The 21,068-nt window shown below is 27.6% G+C and overlaps 8 protein-coding genes and 1 non-coding gene across 9 annotated transcripts; 5 read left to right on the plus strand and 4 right to left on the minus strand.

Moving 5' to 3' along the window:
• Positions 1-43: 43 nt before the first annotated feature.
• LOC126867033 (kinesin-associated protein 3) lies at positions 44-4,881 on the plus strand. The gene is made up of 17 exons (XM_050621128.1): positions 44-233; positions 391-508; positions 599-764; positions 842-1,048; positions 1,129-1,265; positions 1,329-1,656; positions 1,727-1,905; positions 1,974-2,243; positions 2,325-2,543; positions 2,619-2,784; positions 2,867-2,992; positions 3,059-3,163; positions 3,275-3,360; positions 3,445-3,631; positions 3,703-3,793; positions 3,882-4,023; positions 4,157-4,881. The coding sequence occupies exons 1-16, from the start codon at positions 208-210 to the stop codon at positions 4,018-4,020; spliced, it is 2,550 nt and encodes an 849-aa protein (XP_050477085.1). The 5' UTR covers positions 44-207; the 3' UTR covers positions 4,021-4,023; positions 4,157-4,881.
• On the minus strand, positions 4,796-8,842 carry LOC126867059 (ribonuclease P protein subunit p40-like). Its single transcript, XM_050621189.1, has 6 exons — positions 8,153-8,842; positions 7,904-8,048; positions 7,597-7,761; positions 5,551-5,676; positions 5,287-5,470; positions 4,796-5,215 (listed from the first exon to the last, which is right to left on the minus strand). Exons 1-6 carry the CDS (start codon positions 8,270-8,272, stop codon positions 4,873-4,875), a joined length of 1,083 nt encoding a protein of 360 aa, XP_050477146.1. The 5' UTR covers positions 8,273-8,842; the 3' UTR covers positions 4,796-4,872.
• LOC126867045 (uncharacterized) lies at positions 5,770-7,599 on the minus strand. The gene has a single exon (XM_050621156.1). The coding sequence runs from the start codon at positions 7,560-7,562 to the stop codon at positions 5,991-5,993; it is 1,572 nt and encodes a 523-aa protein (XP_050477113.1). The 5' UTR covers positions 7,563-7,599; the 3' UTR covers positions 5,770-5,990.
• A 167-nt stretch (positions 8,843-9,009) lies between the features above and the next one.
• On the plus strand, positions 9,010-9,082 carry Trnam-cau (transfer RNA methionine (anticodon CAU)). Its single transcript has one exon. It is a non-coding gene; the product is annotated as a tRNA-Met (tRNA).
• An 80-nt stretch (positions 9,083-9,162) lies between these two features.
• LOC126867047 (RNA-binding protein NOB1) lies at positions 9,163-11,404 on the minus strand. Its single transcript, XM_050621158.1, has 6 exons — positions 11,229-11,404; positions 10,915-11,047; positions 10,616-10,827; positions 10,066-10,537; positions 9,670-10,004; positions 9,163-9,566 (listed from the first exon to the last, which is right to left on the minus strand). Exons 1-6 carry the CDS (start codon positions 11,298-11,300, stop codon positions 9,306-9,308), a joined length of 1,485 nt encoding a protein of 494 aa, XP_050477115.1. The 5' UTR covers positions 11,301-11,404; the 3' UTR covers positions 9,163-9,305.
• A 202-nt stretch (positions 11,405-11,606) lies between these two features.
• Positions 11,607-13,588, plus strand: LOC126867070 (uncharacterized). The gene is made up of 4 exons (XM_050621209.1): positions 11,607-12,361; positions 12,469-12,624; positions 12,700-12,830; positions 12,904-13,588. The coding sequence occupies exons 1-4, from the start codon at positions 12,028-12,030 to the stop codon at positions 13,033-13,035; spliced, it is 753 nt and encodes a 250-aa protein (XP_050477166.1). The 5' UTR covers positions 11,607-12,027; the 3' UTR covers positions 13,036-13,588.
• Positions 13,082-15,058, minus strand: LOC126867074 (eukaryotic translation initiation factor 4E-1A-like). The gene is made up of 4 exons (XM_050621215.1): positions 14,896-15,058; positions 14,320-14,498; positions 13,912-14,229; positions 13,082-13,808 (listed from the first exon to the last, which is right to left on the minus strand). The coding sequence occupies exons 1-4, from the start codon at positions 14,923-14,925 to the stop codon at positions 13,694-13,696; spliced, it is 642 nt and encodes a 213-aa protein (XP_050477172.1). The 5' UTR covers positions 14,926-15,058; the 3' UTR covers positions 13,082-13,693.
• A 675-nt stretch (positions 15,059-15,733) lies between these two features.
• On the plus strand, positions 15,734-18,656 carry LOC126867040 (uncharacterized). The gene is made up of 6 exons (XM_050621143.1): positions 15,734-15,891; positions 16,139-16,807; positions 16,873-17,375; positions 17,457-17,853; positions 17,969-18,316; positions 18,465-18,656. The coding sequence occupies exons 1-6, from the start codon at positions 15,880-15,882 to the stop codon at positions 18,519-18,521; spliced, it is 1,986 nt and encodes a 661-aa protein (XP_050477100.1). The 5' UTR covers positions 15,734-15,879; the 3' UTR covers positions 18,522-18,656.
• A 17-nt stretch (positions 18,657-18,673) lies between these two features.
• LOC126867068 (proliferating cell nuclear antigen) lies at positions 18,674-20,920 on the plus strand. Its single transcript, XM_050621208.1, has 4 exons — positions 18,674-19,571; positions 19,783-19,948; positions 20,027-20,171; positions 20,577-20,920. The coding sequence occupies exons 1-4, from the start codon at positions 19,351-19,353 to the stop codon at positions 20,828-20,830; spliced, it is 786 nt and encodes a 261-aa protein (XP_050477165.1). The 5' UTR covers positions 18,674-19,350; the 3' UTR covers positions 20,831-20,920.
• The last annotated feature ends 148 nt before the right edge of the window (positions 20,921-21,068 follow it).

The following is a 21,068-nucleotide window of genomic DNA, read 5'->3' on the forward strand; positions in this document are numbered from 1 at the left end:
TAGTACATTAGGCTATAGTAGATGGCGTAATTTTGAACCAAAAAGATATTGGAATAACAGGGCGACGAAAGGACCTAAACGAATTATAAACGGTAGTTATAATCTTGATTTTTTCCATCAAAATGAAGTAATTACGAAAGAATTGACGAAATAATATCATAATATATACCATATTCTCATGTTTTAAATTGCAAATAAAATATTAAAATGGATGAGGCAAAGTTTCTAAAACGGTAAGTATTTTATCACATCAATATACTATGAATTATATATTATATAGTTGTTACATGAATTTGAGAAATATACATTTAGATTTTATATTTAATATTTTATATCTCTTTGAATTAATACATAGTTTGTAACTATATTATATGCATTTTCCAAATTTAGAAAAGTGAGATCTGGCACTTTAGATGTGCATCCAACAGAGAGAGCTTTAGTAGTAAATTATGATGTTGAAGCATTAATCTTGGGTGAATTAGGAGATCCTATGTTAGGAGATCGTAAAGTAAGTTTTAAATAATTTATTTCTATTTTGATTGGAAAGATTGGGAAGATTGGAATGATTATGTGATTATAAATTACAATACATTTACAGGAATGTCAAAAAATAATTCGACTAAAAAGTTTAAATTCAGACACAAATGTATCACTTTTAGCTAAAGAAGTAATTGAAAAATGTTCTTTGATACATGAATCGAAGCTTCATGAAGTAGAACAATTAATTTACTATCTTCAAAATCGTAAAACAAATGATACTATAAGTAAGTTTGCATATGCATAAGAAATTGTTTTTAATGATATTTCCCATTTCTTTTATTATATATTTATTTTATGGTAGACAGTGATAATAATTCTCAACTATCAAGACCAACATCATCAAATTCAGTATCTACAGATAATGGTGAAACAGAACGAGCAATCATTAGCAATGTTGATAATTATATTGAATTATTATATGAAGAAATACCAGGAAAAATCAAAGGTTCATCACTAATTCTACAGTTAGCAAGAGTACCTGATAATCTTCATGAATTAACAAAAAATGGTATTAAATATTATATAATAGTTATTAACTTACATTCATCTGCTGTTCTGATTACAAATAATTAATATCAATTTTTATAGAATCTTTGTTAAGTGCTTTAGCTAGAGTTCTAAGAGAAGATTGGAGAAGGAGCATAGAATTATCTACAAATATTGTATACATTTTCTTCTGTTTTTCAACATATAGTCAATTTCATAATATTGTTCTTGAATACAGGGTAAGTACTGTAAGAATAAAGTAGAATGGGAAAAGATAAGAATATATTTAAGAATTTATTTAGATTGGATCATTGTGTATGGATATAATTGACTTTGAATTACGTCGATTTGATCAATGGAAAGAGGATATGGAAAAACGTAGGCGACATTTCGAAAATACTACAGGATTGACATTTTTTTCAACTGGAAATGATAATTGCGACAAGAAAACAAAAGTCGTTGATGATATTTGGAATACAGATGGTCCTTTAGATTATGAAATTAAAAAACGATCTAATGAAGTAACTGTTACTGTAACTGAAAATGATATAAAGAAATTAAAAGAAGAACTTGAGAAAAGTCGTAAAAAATTCAAAAATTTAATAAAAAAGCAGGAACAACTATTACGAGGTTGGTACATAATTTCATATTTTGTTAATATTAATACTCTTTAAATATTACATATATACCTATTTTACAGTTGCATTTTATTTGTTATTAAATATTGCTGAAAATATGGAAGTTGAAAGAAAAATGCGCAAAAAGAATGTAATTGGTATGCTCATCAAAACATTAGATAGGACAAATATAGATCTGTTAATACTTGTTATAGCATTTCTAAAAAAGTTATCTATATTTCGCGAGAATAAGGATCTTATGGTAACATTTTAAATTGGAGATTCACATAGTAGTGGTATATATTTATTTATTTATAACTATTTTTTTAGGCAGAGAAAAATATTATCGAAAAGATTCCAAGACTTCTTCAGAGCAATAATGCAGATCTTGTTTTAAGTACTTTAAAATTACTATTCAATCTTTCCTTTGATGCAAAACTCAGAGCAAAAATGATAAGAGTGGGTATATTACCAAAGTTAATTAAACTACTTGGTCAAAGTGACATTAAAAATAAAACGACAATTTTGGGTTTATTATATCATGCCAGTATGGATGATAAAGTAAAAGCTATGTTTACAAATACTGAATGTATCCAAATGGTAAGTAATAAAGTATTTTAGTATAACTATAAATAACGTTTATGATTCATATAAAATATATTATATTTAAACGTTTTTAAGATCACAAATATGATCCTAAATTCTGAAGATGATCAACCAAAGCTAGAATTAATAGCACTTGGTATAAATCTAGCAATTAACGGCAAAAACGCGCAACTTATGGTAGAAAACAATCGTTTACAAGGTCTCATAAAAAAAGCATTTCGGACTCAAGATCCTTTAATAATGAAAATGATTCGAAATATTTCTCAACACGATTCAACAAAAGAGAACTTTGTTGTAAGTAATTAAATTATTGTATGAAACAATTGTTTTTAATAAAAATATTTAAAAATTACCTTTAATTACTGCTAGGAATTTGTGGGTGATTTTGCTATGGCCTTAAATCAATCAGATTCTCAAGATTTTGTGCTTGAAGTTATAGGTGTATTAGGAAATTTAGAACTACCTGATTTGGATTATTCGCAAATACTTCATCGATGTGATTTGATACCATGGATACGCAATAATCTTGTTCCAGGTTCAACATTCATATCAAATTATATAAACACCTTATTTTTAAATATTTTATATTTCATTTATACGCATTTGGTTTTATCCAGGTAAAGCTCCAGACGATTTGGTACTTGAAATTGTAATATTTTTGGGTACTGCTGCATTTGACGAAGATTGTGCACGTTTACTGTGCAAAGCCGATATATTGCTATCTCTTATTGAGCTTCTTAAAGGTTTGTATATTATTACAAATATGTATAAACAATAATATTATTTTAATAAAAATAATTTTATTTTAGCAAAACAAGAGGATGATGAAATGGTTTTACAAATAATTTATGTTTTTTATCAAATATCTAAACATGATTCGACAAGGGATTATTTAATACGCGAGACTGGTAATGGTAATAATCAAAATTCCTGCTTTGTTATCAAAACATAGCATTGGTAAAACCTATATAAAAATAGAAAATTTGACATGTTTCTTATTGCTGAAATATTTTTGTTACTTGCAGAAGCACCTGGGTATTTAATAGATCTTATGCATGATAAAAATCCAGCAATTAGGAAAGTATGTGATGCGTGTTTAGATGTTATTGCGGTAAGTAGATTTGTAAAATAATTTTACATATACTGAGTAATATTATTTTAGAACAATAAATAAATTTGTATCATGAACTTTTAGATGTGTGATAAAAATTGGGCAGCTCGCATAACAGTAGAAAAGTTCAGATCACATAATCAACAATGGTTGGAAATGGTAGAATCTATAACAAATGATAGTAGCAATCACTTATTACCAGAAGAAGATGACAGTCTTTCTCCATTTATGAATGGTGATCTCTTAAAGCATACAATGCTCTTTCCATCGGGTAAATGATTTTTATATTTTATTTGATGAAATAAATGTTGTGTTATTGAATCAATGTTATACATTTAACAGGTAATGTAGCATCATTTAATACAGATGATCGATTTTCAATTATGAAAAATTCATCAGAGTCATCTGAAAATCAAAGTCGTCCAGTTAGTAGGTAAGCTACATATATGTATAAATCCATTGAAAATCCAAAATTATTAAGTATAATAACATCACATACTTTTTTAATATTCATATTTTAGGTATAAAGATTTTGATGAACTAGGTGAACTTATGGCACGTTCTAAGTCTCGTATGTCCGTTAGTTCTGGTATGGACGATCTTTATTACAATTCTAAAGTCAAATTTCCTGAATCAGACGGTTCACATGTACTAATATAGAAGGTCAATATTATATAAAATTATACGTTAATAATGTAATAGTTACTTTGTTTGATTACGTACATTTTAATGAATTTAATGGAACTAATTTTAATTATTATGATAATTAAGGCATAATTAACTCTTCTCATTTTAGATGATGCACTGTGCACCATTGAAGCAACAAAATTAACATCTGTAGCAACTTTTAAATAGTTTATTATATACGTATTTATTCATGGACAAATCTTAAAAAGCTTTAAAAACTGTGTACGTGATAAATTATTTTGATCTCATAATGTAATATTTTATTTTTAAAAAATTTTATTTTTTATAAATTAATTTAATTTATGAATGAAAATATTTAGTTCAGACTGATTTATAGCTTTGTATCTTTATAAAATAATTGATACAATTAATGTGATAATTTTGTTCACTATATATTTTAGCATGTGCAATATTATAATGCTATTATGCTACAAATGAAAAAATAGTTTTAGTAATAATACGGTACTACACATATGCTTCTGTTGCATAACATTTAATAGCAAAAAATTGATAGGCAGCAGCAAAAAAAAAAAATTGTAAAACCCCATAGTCCGAGTTAATAATTTATAAAAATCTATTTTATATCAAGACAGTATATAAAATTGTATTCTTTACTTAACTATCAGATACACATTCCTTTATTTTAAATATTGAGAATTTAGATATTGATGTAAAACAGTGTTATATGTGTTAAAAAGTAGTCTTACTCCCAAACATTTATTATTCTATGTATCATAATAAGTGGAAGTATGGATTACCAATAATATATTTTAATTCTTCTTCTTACAAAGAAATACTTGTCATCAATTATAATAAAATTTACAATTATTGAAAGATCCTTGGTTTATTATTTGAGCTTAAACTTTTGCGTATAATAGAATGAGCGCCTGGCCTAAATACAATAGTGTAGCTATTGTCACCATCTGTATAAAATGTATGCTCTTTTAAATCCCAACTAACAGGGCTATCTAAAAATCCTTGGACATGTAAAGCAACCCAAGGTAAACTGTTTTTCATTGATACATATTCTTCCACAATACTGTAGAAAGTTTTAATTTGTTTTGTTGTGAAGAAACCAGTCCATTGTAAATACCATACTTGACCAACATTTATAACTGACAATGGATATTTATATGTGTTTACATAATCATTCTCTATATTACTCCCTCTGAAAAAATTAATTTATTATTCTAAAAATTAAATCCATTTGAACATTTGTTTAAAACTTATTATACATACAAGTTACCACAGATACTAAAAATTCCAAGCCATTCAAAAAATTTGTCATTATCAAATTCATTCGAAATTATCGGTATTGGTAAAGAATATTCAATTCTTTGTAAAAACGTTTGCTGACAAAGAGATACACTGTATTTGCGTTTATGGAACCATGCTGCCACAGATGAAGGGCACAGATTTTCATCTGAAAATATAAAAATAAAATAAATAGAATAAAAATGTATCATAAAAATATGTAAAATTTAAAGATAATAAAAGATCTACCTGGTGGATTCCATGACACAATAACATCAAATTTTGTATTAAGACGCTCCTGTAGTGATGTTTGAACATGTTCATAATTCTTCTTACCAGGTGTAAAATTTTCAGACTTTAAATCAATAGTTACAACTTTTGATTCACGTTACCGATAAAAAAAAAATAAAAAAATATATGTACAATGCATGTTAATGACTCAAAAACATAATCTAAATTAGTAAACTCTTAGAAGCTTTAAACGCTATTTGTATTTTACTAAAAACAAAAGAAATTTACATATATAGATACTTTTATTTTTTTATGATTTTTTATACTTTTAAATATTGTATACAAATAGTCATATATTATTTTCATTATTATATATAACTTTGTTTCATTCAGTTACATAATATATATTTTTTTTTTCTTGAGTCATTTATAAATATCTAGTTAAGTTTAACATTGTATTATGCAAAAGATAAGCTTGGACTTGTGTCCAAATTAATATTAGTATTTTTTAACTCTTCTCTAAACATATCTAATTCTGTGGGAGATATTCCTTGCCAATTTTCTAATTCTGATAGACGATATAAATTATCACAAGAATGCATTAATAATTGTATAGTTTTCATTGATAAATCATGACTATACAATATTTTGAGCTCTTCTAATTTATGCATTGGATTTTCTGAAAATATTCTTCTTATTGTTTCATCTCCAATACCAGTTGATGAACCCAATTGAATAAATTTAATATTTTTACAATGAGAGAGTAAAAACTCTAGATGCATGTTTGCACATTCTACTACACATTTGATTCTTTCTAAATACTGAAATGGCGGGATTGCAAACTTTCTTGGATAAGTTGGTGCTTGTTCTAAGAATTCACAGTTGTAAAAAACTAGACTGTTTATATTTGGGCAATATTGACTTATAGATATAAGTGCATTTAAGTCAATTCCATCTACATGTTCCAAATGTAAATTTGTAATTGTGCAACCTTTTATTTCTAATAGTGTTTTTATTCCATGGGCATAAAAATCACAAGATAGAAGTTTTAATTCTGTTAAATAATTAAGTGCAGCTAAAATTGTAAGATCCATAATTTTTTCATCACGTAATATACAAAGACTTGTAATATATGGGCACATATCAATTAAAAGATATAAATGTTCCACATTGAAATTTCGGCTCTCAAATGTTTTTATATGAAAAGAATTTGTATTGTTAATATCTTTCTGATGAATATGCTCTAAAACATATCCAAATTCATCACATCTACCAATATCTTCTATATTTAAGTGTTCTAGAAAGAGAGTTGCATAACCAGGTACAGTCACAGAAGTTTTACATAATTTAATTTTTTTTAAATATTTGCATGATAGTAAAGGAACAACACTCCGATCTGTTACAGATCTAGATGCAGTTACATCTAATTGCTGCAGCTTTTTACAGTTTTGAGATAGAGCTGCTATAATACTATCTGTGCAATCAAAGCATAAAATAAAACATACTAAATTTGGCATAGCAGTTACACCACTAATAATAACTTTTTCAATATCAGATGTTCTCCAACCAGCTGATCCTGAGCCTAAATCCAAAACTTCAAGTCCAACCATATCAGGCAATTTATTATAAAGAATATGACGCATAATTTTAGGCCAAGCAGAAAATTCAATTCTTTTTAAATGTGTATCTACAACCACTTCTGTTAAATGAAGAGCAACTGTTATTTCTGACAAAAAAGTTGCAGTTAAAGCATATTCATTATATGAACCCCTAGTTTCTTTGACTAGATTAACAATTGCAGCTAATACTGTTCTAGACATTTTATCATATAGATGTCTAGGTACATTGTAACTTAGTAAATGTTTCATAAATTTCAACATTGAATGTAACTTAGCATATCCATATTCTGGATTTGTTTTAGAAATCACACAAATATGTTTTGTCAAGTATCTACCAAAAACAGTTACAAATTCTCCAATAGAGTATAGTGCTAGATCTACTAGCTTATGTACCTGGTGCTTTCTTGGCATTTTAAATTCTATTACTTTCCTTCCTAGAACTTACCATAACGTGTCTGCACTTTACGATCAAAGAAGGAAGCTTTGCCTTCTAAACCAAGCTTCTGAAAATCTTCTGTTAATAAAGATAATATTAAATGCCCAGTTGGTGTAACAGCAACTGAATTGTCTACATCTATTCTATTTCCTATTGTTAAAAGTGTCAACTCTCCTGGAAGCATTTATAAGAATATATGAAATATAATAAAACATTTTATTATTTCAATTATATTTTCAATAAAATTTTTGTACAAAAAATAAAGATCAATTGACAAACATTGAAAAACGTTAATGGAAATTATTTAATTGATTACCTTTCTTAACGAATGCTTCGATGAATTCTTTGTTTATTAATTCAAATACATTCAGCCCATTAACTCGATAATAATCGCTGTCTTCCGAAAGACAAGTTCGCAATTCATCCGGAATTCTAGCTGCATCAGGAAGTATTAAAGATATCTGGCAAAAATCCAACAGTAATTGCGAATTATGTAAAGATTTCTTAAAGCATCATTTTTATGAAATTTGAAATTAATATTGATTACAATTCATTTTTTACATACAGAATGATTAAAATAATGTAATTTGACTACATCTGGCACATCAGTTTTCTTGTAATTTCTTTTTTCGGTAGAAAAATGATGTTGAGGTGGTTTAAAGTTCCATACTTCTGGACTAAGCATTTTTAATGCACGTTGAATGGCACGCGTGCGATTTCACGCAATTCACTTATTTTTTGCGATTATCAATTATCTCATACTGTTTCTTCGCGTTACTAAATAATTGTTCCACGTTGCTACGTTCCGGTGCCTACCGTAAATTATAATCCATCTTTCGGTCAAGATGGTTGCCATCTTATAACCATGAGTATTATTCGGACCCGTAATAATTCTGAAGAACCGTTACAAGATTTAGCATTTGTTGCTTTACAGTCAAGGCCCTTAATTATCATCAAACACCTTTAAAGTCGAAACGTTCCTTAGGGTTATTATTCATTAAGGTAAAACACAGAAAAAGAGGGCTTTTCCCATGTTCAACAGCCACTGGTGGGGGCGCATATAATGGAACTATATTTCATGTATAAAGAAAACTATTTTTATATGTTTTATACTGCATTAATTTCGTCGCACCATTGTAGTAACAGTGGTAATAATAAAAAATGTATAACTATTGACATTTGTTCAAATTATGTATTTCTACAAATATTGGCGCGGGGGTCACCAGTGACCCCCGTGACATTCAACGGGTTAAAGAGTCAAATTTAGATTCTTACTATTAGAATGTTTATGCGCAAATACTATATAAGCAGCCATCATGCATTGCTATCTTTTAAAATGAGTATACGTGTTTTTACTTTATGTTTATATTTTGTTTAATATTTACTTCTCCTTTTGTATTATTATAAGAAAGCTAAACATGTGCCTCGGTAGCGCAGTAGGCAGCGCGTAAGTCTCATAATCTTAAGGTCGTGAGTTCGATCCTCACCCGGGGCAATTTTTTTCCATATTTGTACGAATAGTAAATATTTTGAGTAAAATTGAAATAATTTTTGAAAGTACTTAATTCTTATTAATTGTAGTTCATAACTTATTCATTTATTTATTTATTTAAAGTATTTCTATAATATTAGAATAAAAATTATAGGTAAATTAATTTATATATTCAAAAAGGTTTTTTACAGGTAAAGGTATAAATACAAAGATAAAAATATAATGATTATTTTTTTCTTCTTCTGACTTCATTCGGATTTTTTTGCATCCAATATTTGACAGGACCTTTCGTTCCTATGCCCAACATAGCCGATTTAGAATGTACGTCGCGCATAATAAACGGAGAATATTCAGCTATACAATCATCTTCTAAAGGATTATTTTTTGTACGTGCTAGTCTTGATGGTCTTTGATGAGGTAATGGTTGATCTTCACAAAGAATAGGATTGTTTGCATGTTTTCCACCTTTCGGGAGCGGCAAAGAAAACTGAAAATTCATAAAACGTTTACATTATTATTACTATTATTATTCTAAGAATATTAATATTAGCATATGTATTAACAACAATAAAAAAATATGAAATTCATACTCTTTTTCCTTTTTTTGAAATTGGCTTCCGGAAATTGATATGAACTTTTGGTTTTCCTTCATCATTTAATGTAACTGCAACTCTTTTCAATGTCTTATTACCACAACTAGGACAGAAAACTTTTGTCATAATACTAGTAGTTTTATAACACGCGTAACATCTAAAAATGTACGTCCGCATTTGTTTAATTACTCTTCCATCTAATGAAATCACATTTAATCCTATTTGTTTTAAAACATTTTGCATAGCAAAGTCCATTGTTAAACATGCAACAGTTACAGATTTTTGTTCAAGAAAGTCTGAATCAAATTCTTTCTTTATATTACGAATGTTTCCTGAAATAAAGGACACTTTTTATTCATACAGATAGTTATATGAAATATTGAAAAATCTTACCAGGTGTAATCCAACCGCTATCATCATCATTATCATTGCCACCTTCATCATCATATTCATAATTATTATCATTGTTATCATCACTTTTGCCATCTTCATATTCACTATGCTGATCTGTATCATCATAGTTTTCCTTAATTGGAACAAGAATATTATCAATATTATGTTCAATATTATTTCTATCTTGAACTATAAAACTTGTTGAGTCACAAGTTAATTTTGAAAATATTGTAGATAAATCTTTTGTTCTGTCTTGATCTACTTCAGAATCTGCTGTTTCATAATTGGATTCACTAGCATTATATTCCTTATAGTCTGATTCCGATTCTTCTTCTGTTCTTTCATAACTCATATTCTTTATGCTATTTTCCATATTTGTTTCTATCTCATTCTTCTTATTATTTACTATACATTTTTCTTGTTTTGACTCCTCATCATTATATTCTTTTGTATTATCTTCAACAACATCTTTCTGTACATTAAAAGTATGTAATTATTATATTAATCATTTAATAAATTACTACATTAATTTAAATGAAAAAACATTTACATTTTTCTCTGGTATATAAAAGCCAGCTAAGGGTGTACGAAGATCTTCAGTTTTCTCAACATTGGAATCTAGAGTCTGTGCTACCGTTGGTTTACTTCTTAAATGATCAGTTCCTATTTTTTCTTTTTCCAGCTGATATGTTAATGCAATTACTTTTATATCAGTAGCTGATAAACTAGTGTAATCACCAGTCTTTTTAGCAAATTCTGTCACTATAAATATGAAATAAAAATTAGTATACATTGAATTTACAATTTAATGTGTTAAGACATTACTGGACAAAAATTAAATCTTTTTACCAAATTTAATGTTTTCAGAATATGCATTTTGTATTTTTAAATCATATGGTAAGACGACAAGTCTTCTTAATTGTCTTTTACTTGTAACTTCATTTACTACATCTTGCTCTGTTATTATATTTACACCAACATCCTGAAATTCATATATCTTTATTATTATATTATTAATATTCGTATAATATTGAAAGATTATATAAAATCAATATTGACAAATATAATTAACATATAATTAATATAAATGTTACTAATGAAATTATATTTAGAAAATAAGTAAATCATATCAAGACATTACACTGATATAAGAAAAACTTCACCTGTAAGGATGCATTTCGGATAAAAGCACTTGTATCAACAACTAAGTATTGCACTTTCTGTGTTGCATTCATATTTAACAATTTTTATAATATAAATCTTTCATAAGTATATATCCACGTGTTTTATAGAAGTTTAGCACTTATTAAGGTTAGTGCACGTTTCTATGAATACTATATATGGGTGTATGTTGAGCATACGAGTACACTATATTATTATATATAGTTATATTCTAAACTATATGAATTAATTTTATTTATTTATAAATCATAATTAGCAAATGTGGAAAAGAAGATCGTTTGCTAAAAAATTGTAGAAAAGAATACCATTTGTTTAAATATCAAACAAATATAGCATATTTTTTCATGTAAACAATCCCTAAAACCATGTTAGTAGTGCCTGATTGCTTAATCATATGATTAAAGATAAACAAAGTATATTATCAGATATTTTGTTGTCATCCATTTTAAATGTTTACAATTGTTCTTAAACAATGTTAACAATTGTTCTTCTTTGAATATTTAAACATTAAATTTTATATAAAACTTTAAAATAACAGTTATACTACTTACCAACTACATACTGAATAAAATCTATATTTATTGTTGTTATATTCCCTAATATTACTACAAAATTTGTTATACTTAAGTTAACGAAACTATATAAAGAAATATTCATTAAAGGAATGTGAAATTATATAAAATGTTGAGATGATCATTTGATACTTCTAAATTGTTGAGAAAAACATTAAGCAGTGACCAAAAAGTTTTTCAATTGACAAAGGGGATTCCTCTAACCAGTATGAAAATGGAACAAGAATACATATGTCTACGTAAAGAATTCTTATCAGTTGCTGAAGGTCATGTTAATAAAATTGCATTAAATATACTTAAGGAATACTATAAGCAATCTGTAGATTCAAACCGTAAACTGAGTCAGATTAAAGATTTATCAACATTATTGGACACATTGGAAAAACGTGATGTTCTAAGCTATTATAATGTGGAACCACTTCTATATATATCAAATAATTTTTTAAATGATTTTCAAATACAAAGCAAATTAAAGAATTATCAAATTTATATTCAAAACACGCAATATCCTTTATCACGTAATATGTATCAGGAATCAAATGGTAAGTTAGTTTTAACATTTATAATCTGTTTTAGTCCAGTTTCTGCATTTTTGTCTGGGTATAATACACTTTTAATTATGCTAAATAACTTTTGCAATACATAACAGAGAATAAAGATGAAGATAAATGTAAAATATCATATGTAACTGAAAACAGATCATCACAAATAAAAGTATTTGATGATGTGGAAAATCAATCAACAGTACAGTATAAAGATCTTGAAAGCAGTCATCCTACACAGGAAGCTATGTTACAACAAATGAGTAAGAATAATTTATTTTTCTCAATACATATATTTTTATTTATCCATAAAATTAATGTGAAAAATATTTTTTAAGTATTATCACGCATAAGTGAAAGAATTGGTCGCTCTTGGAGAGATACCCTCAGATATTTACAAGTTCCTGAATACCAAATTGATATAATTCAACACGAACATCCTTTTCACTTGAAAGAACAGAGTTACAAAGTAAAGTATAATTATAATATGGATTTATTTCACATAAAATTCTTTACATAAAAGTAACATAAATAATTTTTAGGCTTTGAAATTATATATGACTCAGTATAGTAACAACAATTGGAAAATAAATTTAATACATGCTCTAGAGAAAGCAAGACGCAGGGATCTGAAGGAAATTGTTGAGAAACTAATATTAGAATCAAATAATTAATAATTTAAAGGAAATTGAAAATAAAAAAAGTAACATGCATAAAAAGTAATTTATGTTTTTGATATATTTGTAAGAAAAACTTGGACATAATGATTTTTCAAATAATTAAGAGATAATAATAAAGAGATAATTTCAAATAATTAAATATTACTATGCTATCTTAAAGTGAGATAGGTTGCTGTATTTTGGATCACCACTTACAAAAGGCAACCTAGTATGTAGGTTTTTTCAAAAATCTTGTTACAGCAGTCTTTGTTGTTCATATAAGTAACATTGAAGAAGATGTACATAGAAAAACTATTCAATCAAATGTTGGGATATTAACTGTAATTGATGTATGCTATATTTTAAAAATACAGCAGCCCATATATTTTTTATAATCTATTTTTAAATTATACATTATACTGATATAAATTTTATATCAATAATATACATCTATCCCAATATACATATTTATTAGCTATTGATCAGAGATTTTACTAAGAAAATATTTAGTTATGATAAAAATGTAGATTTTAAACATTCTTCATTAAATTTTTCTTTTATTTATTTGGTTTAGGAATCTAAATTTTGCATAATATCCATATTAATAATATATGTGTAATGTTATTTGAGAAAATTTTAATGAATAGTGATAATAACATGATATTAATAGGACTTAAACAACATAGGCATTTTTTGTTTGACTCCCTACTTTAACTATAACATCTTTATGTATTTGATAGCCTATAGTAACTTTTGATGCAATTTTTAATCTTTCTCTTAATTTGCGTCTGTAAAGAGAAATGAAGTAATTAGATTTTGTACCAATAAATATTTTTACATATATATTATGGTATATGTTATACATATACAGTACAAATATATATTATTTACCCAATTTCTATAACGCTATCTTCATTATTGGCATTTGCAGTCCATACACCAATTTTATCTCCTTTTGGCCTTACGTTTACGACAGCCCCACAAATATCATCTGAATATCCATTAAACGCTTCACCAATCATACATAAAAGTGTTTCTAGCCAAAAGTGATCTAGATCTGTATTTCTTTGCTTTTTATCCAAATTTATAAGCCACCTTCCACCACATTTATTAGCATCATCTTCCCACATGGGTCTGATTCCTTGTTTGAACATACTATAGTCACAACCTTGTCTTAATTCTGATGCTGCCTTTATATGATTGTATAAACTGTTGTTAAAATATAAGTATTATTAATTTAAAAATATATATATGAATAATAAATAATCAAGTATTACTGGATTGTGATACCAAATTTACCTCCAAAAATCTTCAGCTGTATCAAAGCTTGTAATTTTTCTTTGACTTTCTTCCCATGATTTATTTCTGTCTGGTTCATAATACCAAAGAGTCCATGTATGTTGAAGTGGATGTTTAATTAAAACCTCCGGCGGGAATTCATCGAAGTTTACTACTTCTGGTTCCTTCCTCTCGACTTCCTGCAAATAATTACAAATCATAATTTCAAATTTAGCTAGTTTTCTAGCTAATTTTACTTCCTAATACTTTTTGTATCGATTTCTTTTATTTTATATAATGTAAAATGCTAAGGATTGAATTCCATGTAGCGTGCGAATGAAATTAATTAAAATAATATTAAAAATGATTTTAATATCAGTAATACAATATGTCTTTTTTAAGCTCGTTAGACAGACAGTTTTCACCATGCTTAGGAGCAGATGGGAGGGGTAAGAGTAAGAGGCAATGAAGTGACCACGCTGTCATAAAAAAATATTTCAATTTTTTCCCCAGCGTATGAATCGTAAATACACTCGAAAGTATTATCGTGTTATTTTTACAATGCACGTAATATTGCAAAAATGTTGGGGAAAATACCTCAATTTCTTCTGTATTACTAGTAGCCATGTCACACAAACTACATGCACAATATGCTCGCTCGGTGAACTAACAGCAAGGGCATCTGTCGGCAAAATTTTTTACACGAAATTTTCTTTCCCTAAGATAGAAACGTGAAATTGCATCGGCGCATCGGAGGACTGCCGCAATAAAATTTAAATAAGGTAATTAGGTGAAGAATAAAGTACTATTATATTACAATATTATAAAAAAAAAAAAAAACAATCGAGAAACACGATTCTATATCTAATCTTTTTTTAACACTTTCCTCGTTTTGATGTTGAACCAATATTATTTCAGTATCGCGGGAATTTTTTTTAATATAACGTATCATTTTATCTGATATAATGACATCGATTGCATTTGTTTCATTCTCTATTTTTTTCTTAATTATGCAATTGTTTTTTTTCCTTTTATGACATTTTAGATTTTCTTCTGTTAACAGATGTCCTAAAAGTATGTCAGAAATACATTTCAGTAAATCTATGATTGATTTATAACATTGCGATTTTTGTTACAAAGGCATTTTAAATAAAGTATTATATGTAAAGCAAATTATGTATATAATACACCTATAAAAAGCTATATCTAATTTTGTAATATGTACTATAGATATTTAAACAAAATTATACTAAAACAATATAAAAAATACGTACACAGTAGTTCGGAGTAAATTAATATGAACAAAAGCAAAATTTTGTTCAATATATATTCAACACGTTATATATATGTAGAAAAAGCAGAAATAGATTATTTATTATACCGTAATAATTATAATAAATAATGTTGGTTAGTCTATTTATTTAACGTAAAGAATTTGAAATAAGGGTTGGTATCCCTGAGATACACTTCAATATCCAGTGGCTTGACACTGGCGGTTGTCGTTATGTCGTACAATGTATTTACATTATAATTTAGGGAACGACATTTTTTCTCAAGATTATCAACAGTTCTATCTTCAGTATGAAACGCTCGGTAATAATTTATTTTTCTATTTCTCGTAATTTTACAGCAATGATAATAATATTAATAATCTATATTTATTTCATAAATAGTATTTTTAAGTAAGGTTAGTTTGACAGCGGTTTTATAGAATATTTTCATGTATTTAACAAACCGGCCTAATGTTACAATACCGATAATATTATGATACTAAATTTTTTATAATAACAAAATTTGTATACATCTTCTCATTTTTAATTCATAATTGTTTACTTTTCAGGTAACTGAAGAAAATGGAGAAGCAAAGAGATCTTTTGTTAAACAAGAATGTATCAATTTTGGATACGATGGTTCCTATCCTGCTTATACTTCATCATCTTCATCCCCTTCAACTGTCACACAACCTTTACCAGGACAACCACCATTACCTCCCATGCCTCCTCCTTCTAGTGGAGTTCCACCACCTCCACATGTATTTGGACCAGTGCCTTCTCAAGTTACACCTATACAGGCATGGACACATCCTCCTGCACCATGGCAATGGATAACACCTCAAACATCTCCTTTACCCCCTCCACCCCCACGTGATATGACTGCAAATTCATTTCAAAGAGAAATGCCTCTCAGAGGTAATTACATGAGACGAGAAAGGTTTACACATAATAAAAGTAATATGTATGTTCAAAGAAATAATTTTCATCGTAAAAATAGAAGACTTCCACGTTTTGGACAAACTCAGGGTCAGTTTGATCAAGCAGCATATTTTGGTGCAACATTGAGTAATAACCTTGGTTTGGAATGGCAAAGAAATAATTACACTGCCTCTACAGGTGATACAATTATGAATCATATGCCTCTTCCTAATCATCCTTTGCCTCCTATACCACCAGGGATTTTGACAAATAGACACGGTGAAGAAACTTCAGATCAGGATGCTAAAGTTGTTCTGGTAAGATACAATAAGATTGATAACAAATGTATTTATTTTACTTAATTATTCATTATTTATTTTAGGAAGAAGTTGTTGTTAAAAAGAATAAACAAAGAAAACCTATGTCCCAAAGTTATCCTAGTCGACCATGGAATAGAGAAGATGCAGAAAGAGCTTTGAAAATTGAAAACGAATATAACAAAACAGTCAAAGCTCAGAGTTTAATAATCAAATTCCCAGACCCTGATTTAAATAAAGATATTGTGAGGGAATTTCATCCTGGTATACAGAATATTCATTTTCAAAGTCCCAGTGGTCCTAGATATTGTTTTATACAGATGGCAGAAAATGTTGATATTGATGAAGCTATAAAGGAGTTGGAAAAAATACCCTTTGGAGTAGGTCATTTGAAAGTTGAAAGAAAATCCCTAAGGGATGAAGATAATCCCATGCCTGAAGAAATAGATCCATATACATTATACATAGGAAATTTACCAGAATCTGTTAACGTTAATGAAGTAAAAAGTAAGTTTCCAACAGCTGCTCGAGTAGATGTAGGGTATGCACAAAAAATGAGAAATACTCGGTAAGTTATTTATTTCATAAAATATGTAATAATCATATATATCTTTCTATAATATTGTATATATTTTGTTTTGTTCTATAGGTATGCTTTTATAAGGTACAATAGTGTGGATGAATCCATATCTGCTTATAAACAAGCACATGATTTAATGTGGGATACCAGAAGTATTATTGTTAGATTTAGAAGGCAGCGTGGTAATACTTGTCTTCCTGGAGAACCTAAACCTAATGTTAAAAAGGTTAAAGAAGAACCAAATAGTAATTCACAAATAAAGAAAGAACAGAAAGCTAATCATACCGAAAAAAGTGAGGCAAAACTAGAAACTGATGTAGGAAATAGAATACAAGATAATTCTAGTAAAATGCAAAATAAAACGTCATCTCAGGTCCAAGAACAAAATGCAAATTTGCAATCATCTTCTTCCTCTACACCAACTTCAATTGCATCAGCCAAATCAGCACAACAACAACAACCATGGGTAAATATACTCATATACATTCTGTATATCAAGGAAATGATGAGAAAAAATGAAATAATAATAAAAATAATACCAAAACTAGATAGGGCGGACTAAAAATTAACCTTTCTTTTAGACTAGTCAACCACCTCAAATACCTTCAGCATCTGAAGCTCCTCCACCTTGTTCAGCAGAAAGAGAATCGGTTCCAGAAACGATAATGCTTACAGAAATTAAGGAAGAGCCAGCAGATTATGAAGAAATGGAATGTAATATTCGCTCTGATGATGATATAGACGATGATATAGATGATGATGATGATGACGATGAAGAAGAAGAAGAGGAAGAAGAAGAAGACGATTCAGATGATAATGATGATGATAACGAAGACGATTATGAAGATGAGGAGGAAGATATAGATGAAAGTAGAAATTTATCGTTAAATAATAAACGAGAAATTGCAGAAGTTAACGAACCATCTGATGTATGTAAAACATATTTAATCACTATGTATATCATTTCGGATTAAGCATGTTTATAATAGTATTTTACGTTTATTGTAATTATAGTATATATTAAAAATATATAATAAATTTTTGAGCGTATATTAATTTCCATGTTTTTTGTTTCAGCATCTTGACCAAATGTTCAGTGAATTAGAGAACATGACTGGTGACATTGGTTTTTAATTCGTTAAACTGAACTCTCATACCGATTAATATTTGATTTAAAAAAGAGGTTGATGTCACGCAGTATGTGTACATAATTCTAGTTCAGAAGTGAGATGAATGTAACGAGTGAGACTGCATTTATTTAAGTATAATGTTAGTAATTGAGTTATATTTAAATACTTTTGTACTGATATGTTTTTACCTTATAGATTTTTACGCTTACATTTGCTTAGAATATTCTTTATGTAAACAATTGTGAATATTATTAAAATTATTTTCTGTATTTTTAGTTAGATCTATTTTTTCTTGAAAACATTTTTCAACTCTCTAGGATTAGTTAGTATGAACCTTAACATTCTTTACACTTTATTTTATGAGTACTAAAAACCCTTATAGTTTTAATTAATTTATATTTTTCTTTTCAAACAACTCGTACTAAAAACTAATATTTAGTACATAAACTGGAAATTCTTGTTTTCTTTAATAATTTGCATTGCGATTTCTATAATTGCAACTTATATTTCTAAATCAAAATTTTGATATATAACAAATAAATAACATATAAGGGGAGTGTTTTTTATGTAAAATAAACAGATTGCAATTTATATTACAGTAGAAGTGTTTTAATAAATTCAAATTAAGTAAAGCAAGTATAAAATAATACTTTGCGAGAGAATCATAATTTGAAAATTAAATGTATTTCCGGTACACACAAGTGCCACCTACTTCCTACCAGTCGACCGGTAAGAAAGCGCGGGTAGCGTTACCGGTGTAGTTACTATTTTAATTGTCGATATTTATTACATTCATCAGTTGTGTGAATTAAAAGTCGAGCAAAATAGCAAAAATGTTTGAGGCACGTTTGGTACAGAGTGCGATTTTGAAGAAGGTGTTAGATGCAATAAAAGATCTTTTAACCGAAGCCACCTTTGAATGTTCTGATTCTGGTATTCAAGTACAAGCTATGGATAATGCTCATGTCTCCTTAGTTTCTCTTAATCTTAGAAGCGATGGCTTTGATAAATATAGATGCGATAGAAATTTATCAATGGGCATGAGTATTGCATGGTAAGATATTAATTTCAATGTAATATTTACAAAGGTTATGGCTTTTCTCTTTTTTCCATAATAAAATAAAGAGTAGATACTTTTAAACAAAAGAAGTACCTGTAATTCCTACCTTTTTGTAAAGACAAAATGTTTTATGTTCGTATATATATAACAAAGTGAAATTACATCAATTTCAAATAGTAAATGAAAATTAATAAAATGGTTTTAGCATGTCCAAAATTCTACGATGTGCTGGTTCCGAAGATACAGTGACATTGCGAGCATTGGATAATCCAGAAAATATTATATTTATATTTGAATCACCAAATAAAGAAAAGCTTGCAGAATATGAAATGAAACTTATAAATATGGATCAGGAACATCTTGGTATTCCAGTAAGATTCCATATACATTAACATATATGAAATTTTTCTTTTAAAGAATAGAATTATAAAATTTATTAATTATCACAGGATACTTCATATTCGTGTGTCGTAAAAATGCCATCTCAAGAATTTTCACGTATCTGTAGAGATTTGAGCCAATTTGGAGAATCCATAACTTTTGCATGTTCTAAGGAGGGTATAAAGTTCAGTGCTTCTGGAGATTATGGACAAGGTATATCATTTTTTTACGTAATAAAACGAAATGGTAGGAAGGATTATACTAACTTATTTTTGTATGTTAATTATATAATACTTACATTAATTATATAAGCATTTCGTGTCTGTAACATCTTGTAGTTAGCACTATTCAGAAGTTATATAGCAACTGGCTGAAATTAAATGATCTGAAAAGTATTTGTTTACTTGACCTTCACTATTATGAAGAATAGACCATACATGTATTTATGTTTATGTCTGCTTATATTTGTATATTTAAAGGAGATAATCCTTCCTGTAGTAAAATTCATTAAAATACAAATGAATTATGAAAAATATATATTGCACAATGTAGTAATAAATCTATACAATGAATATTGTTATAAATTACAGTTGTACTCATGTAAATTATTTTTTTCAGCCACTGTTAAGTTAGCACAAACAGCAGATGCAGATAATGAAGAAGAAGCAGTAGTTGTCAATATGCAAGAACCAGTCAAACTAACATTTTCATGTCGTTACCTTAATTGTTTTATAAAGGCTGGGCCTTTATGTGCACAAGTACAACTATCAATGTCTAATGATGTGCCCCTAGTATGTGAATACAAAATTGGAGATATTGGACATATTAGATATTATTTGGCACCAAAAATTGATGATGATGAAGAAAATTAAATTTTTATACACTTTCAAACTTTTAAACATTTTTTTTTAGTGTATAAGTCAATAACATCATAAATATAATGTATTATAGCATTGCTTTAATTTCATGTATTTTGATTTTCTTGTTCATGTATTTATCATATTATTAAAGATTAAGTATATTTCAAGATTTTACTAAAAACAGAATGATAGTATTGCTTAGATAAAAAAAAGATATATTTTGATATTCATTATTGAGGAACGATTAAGG

Source organism: Bombus huntii, chromosome 6, assembly GCF_024542735.1.
Source record: "Bombus huntii isolate Logan2020A chromosome 6, iyBomHunt1.1, whole genome shotgun sequence".
Classification (NCBI taxonomy): Eukaryota; Metazoa; Arthropoda; class Insecta; order Hymenoptera; family Apidae; genus Bombus; species Bombus huntii.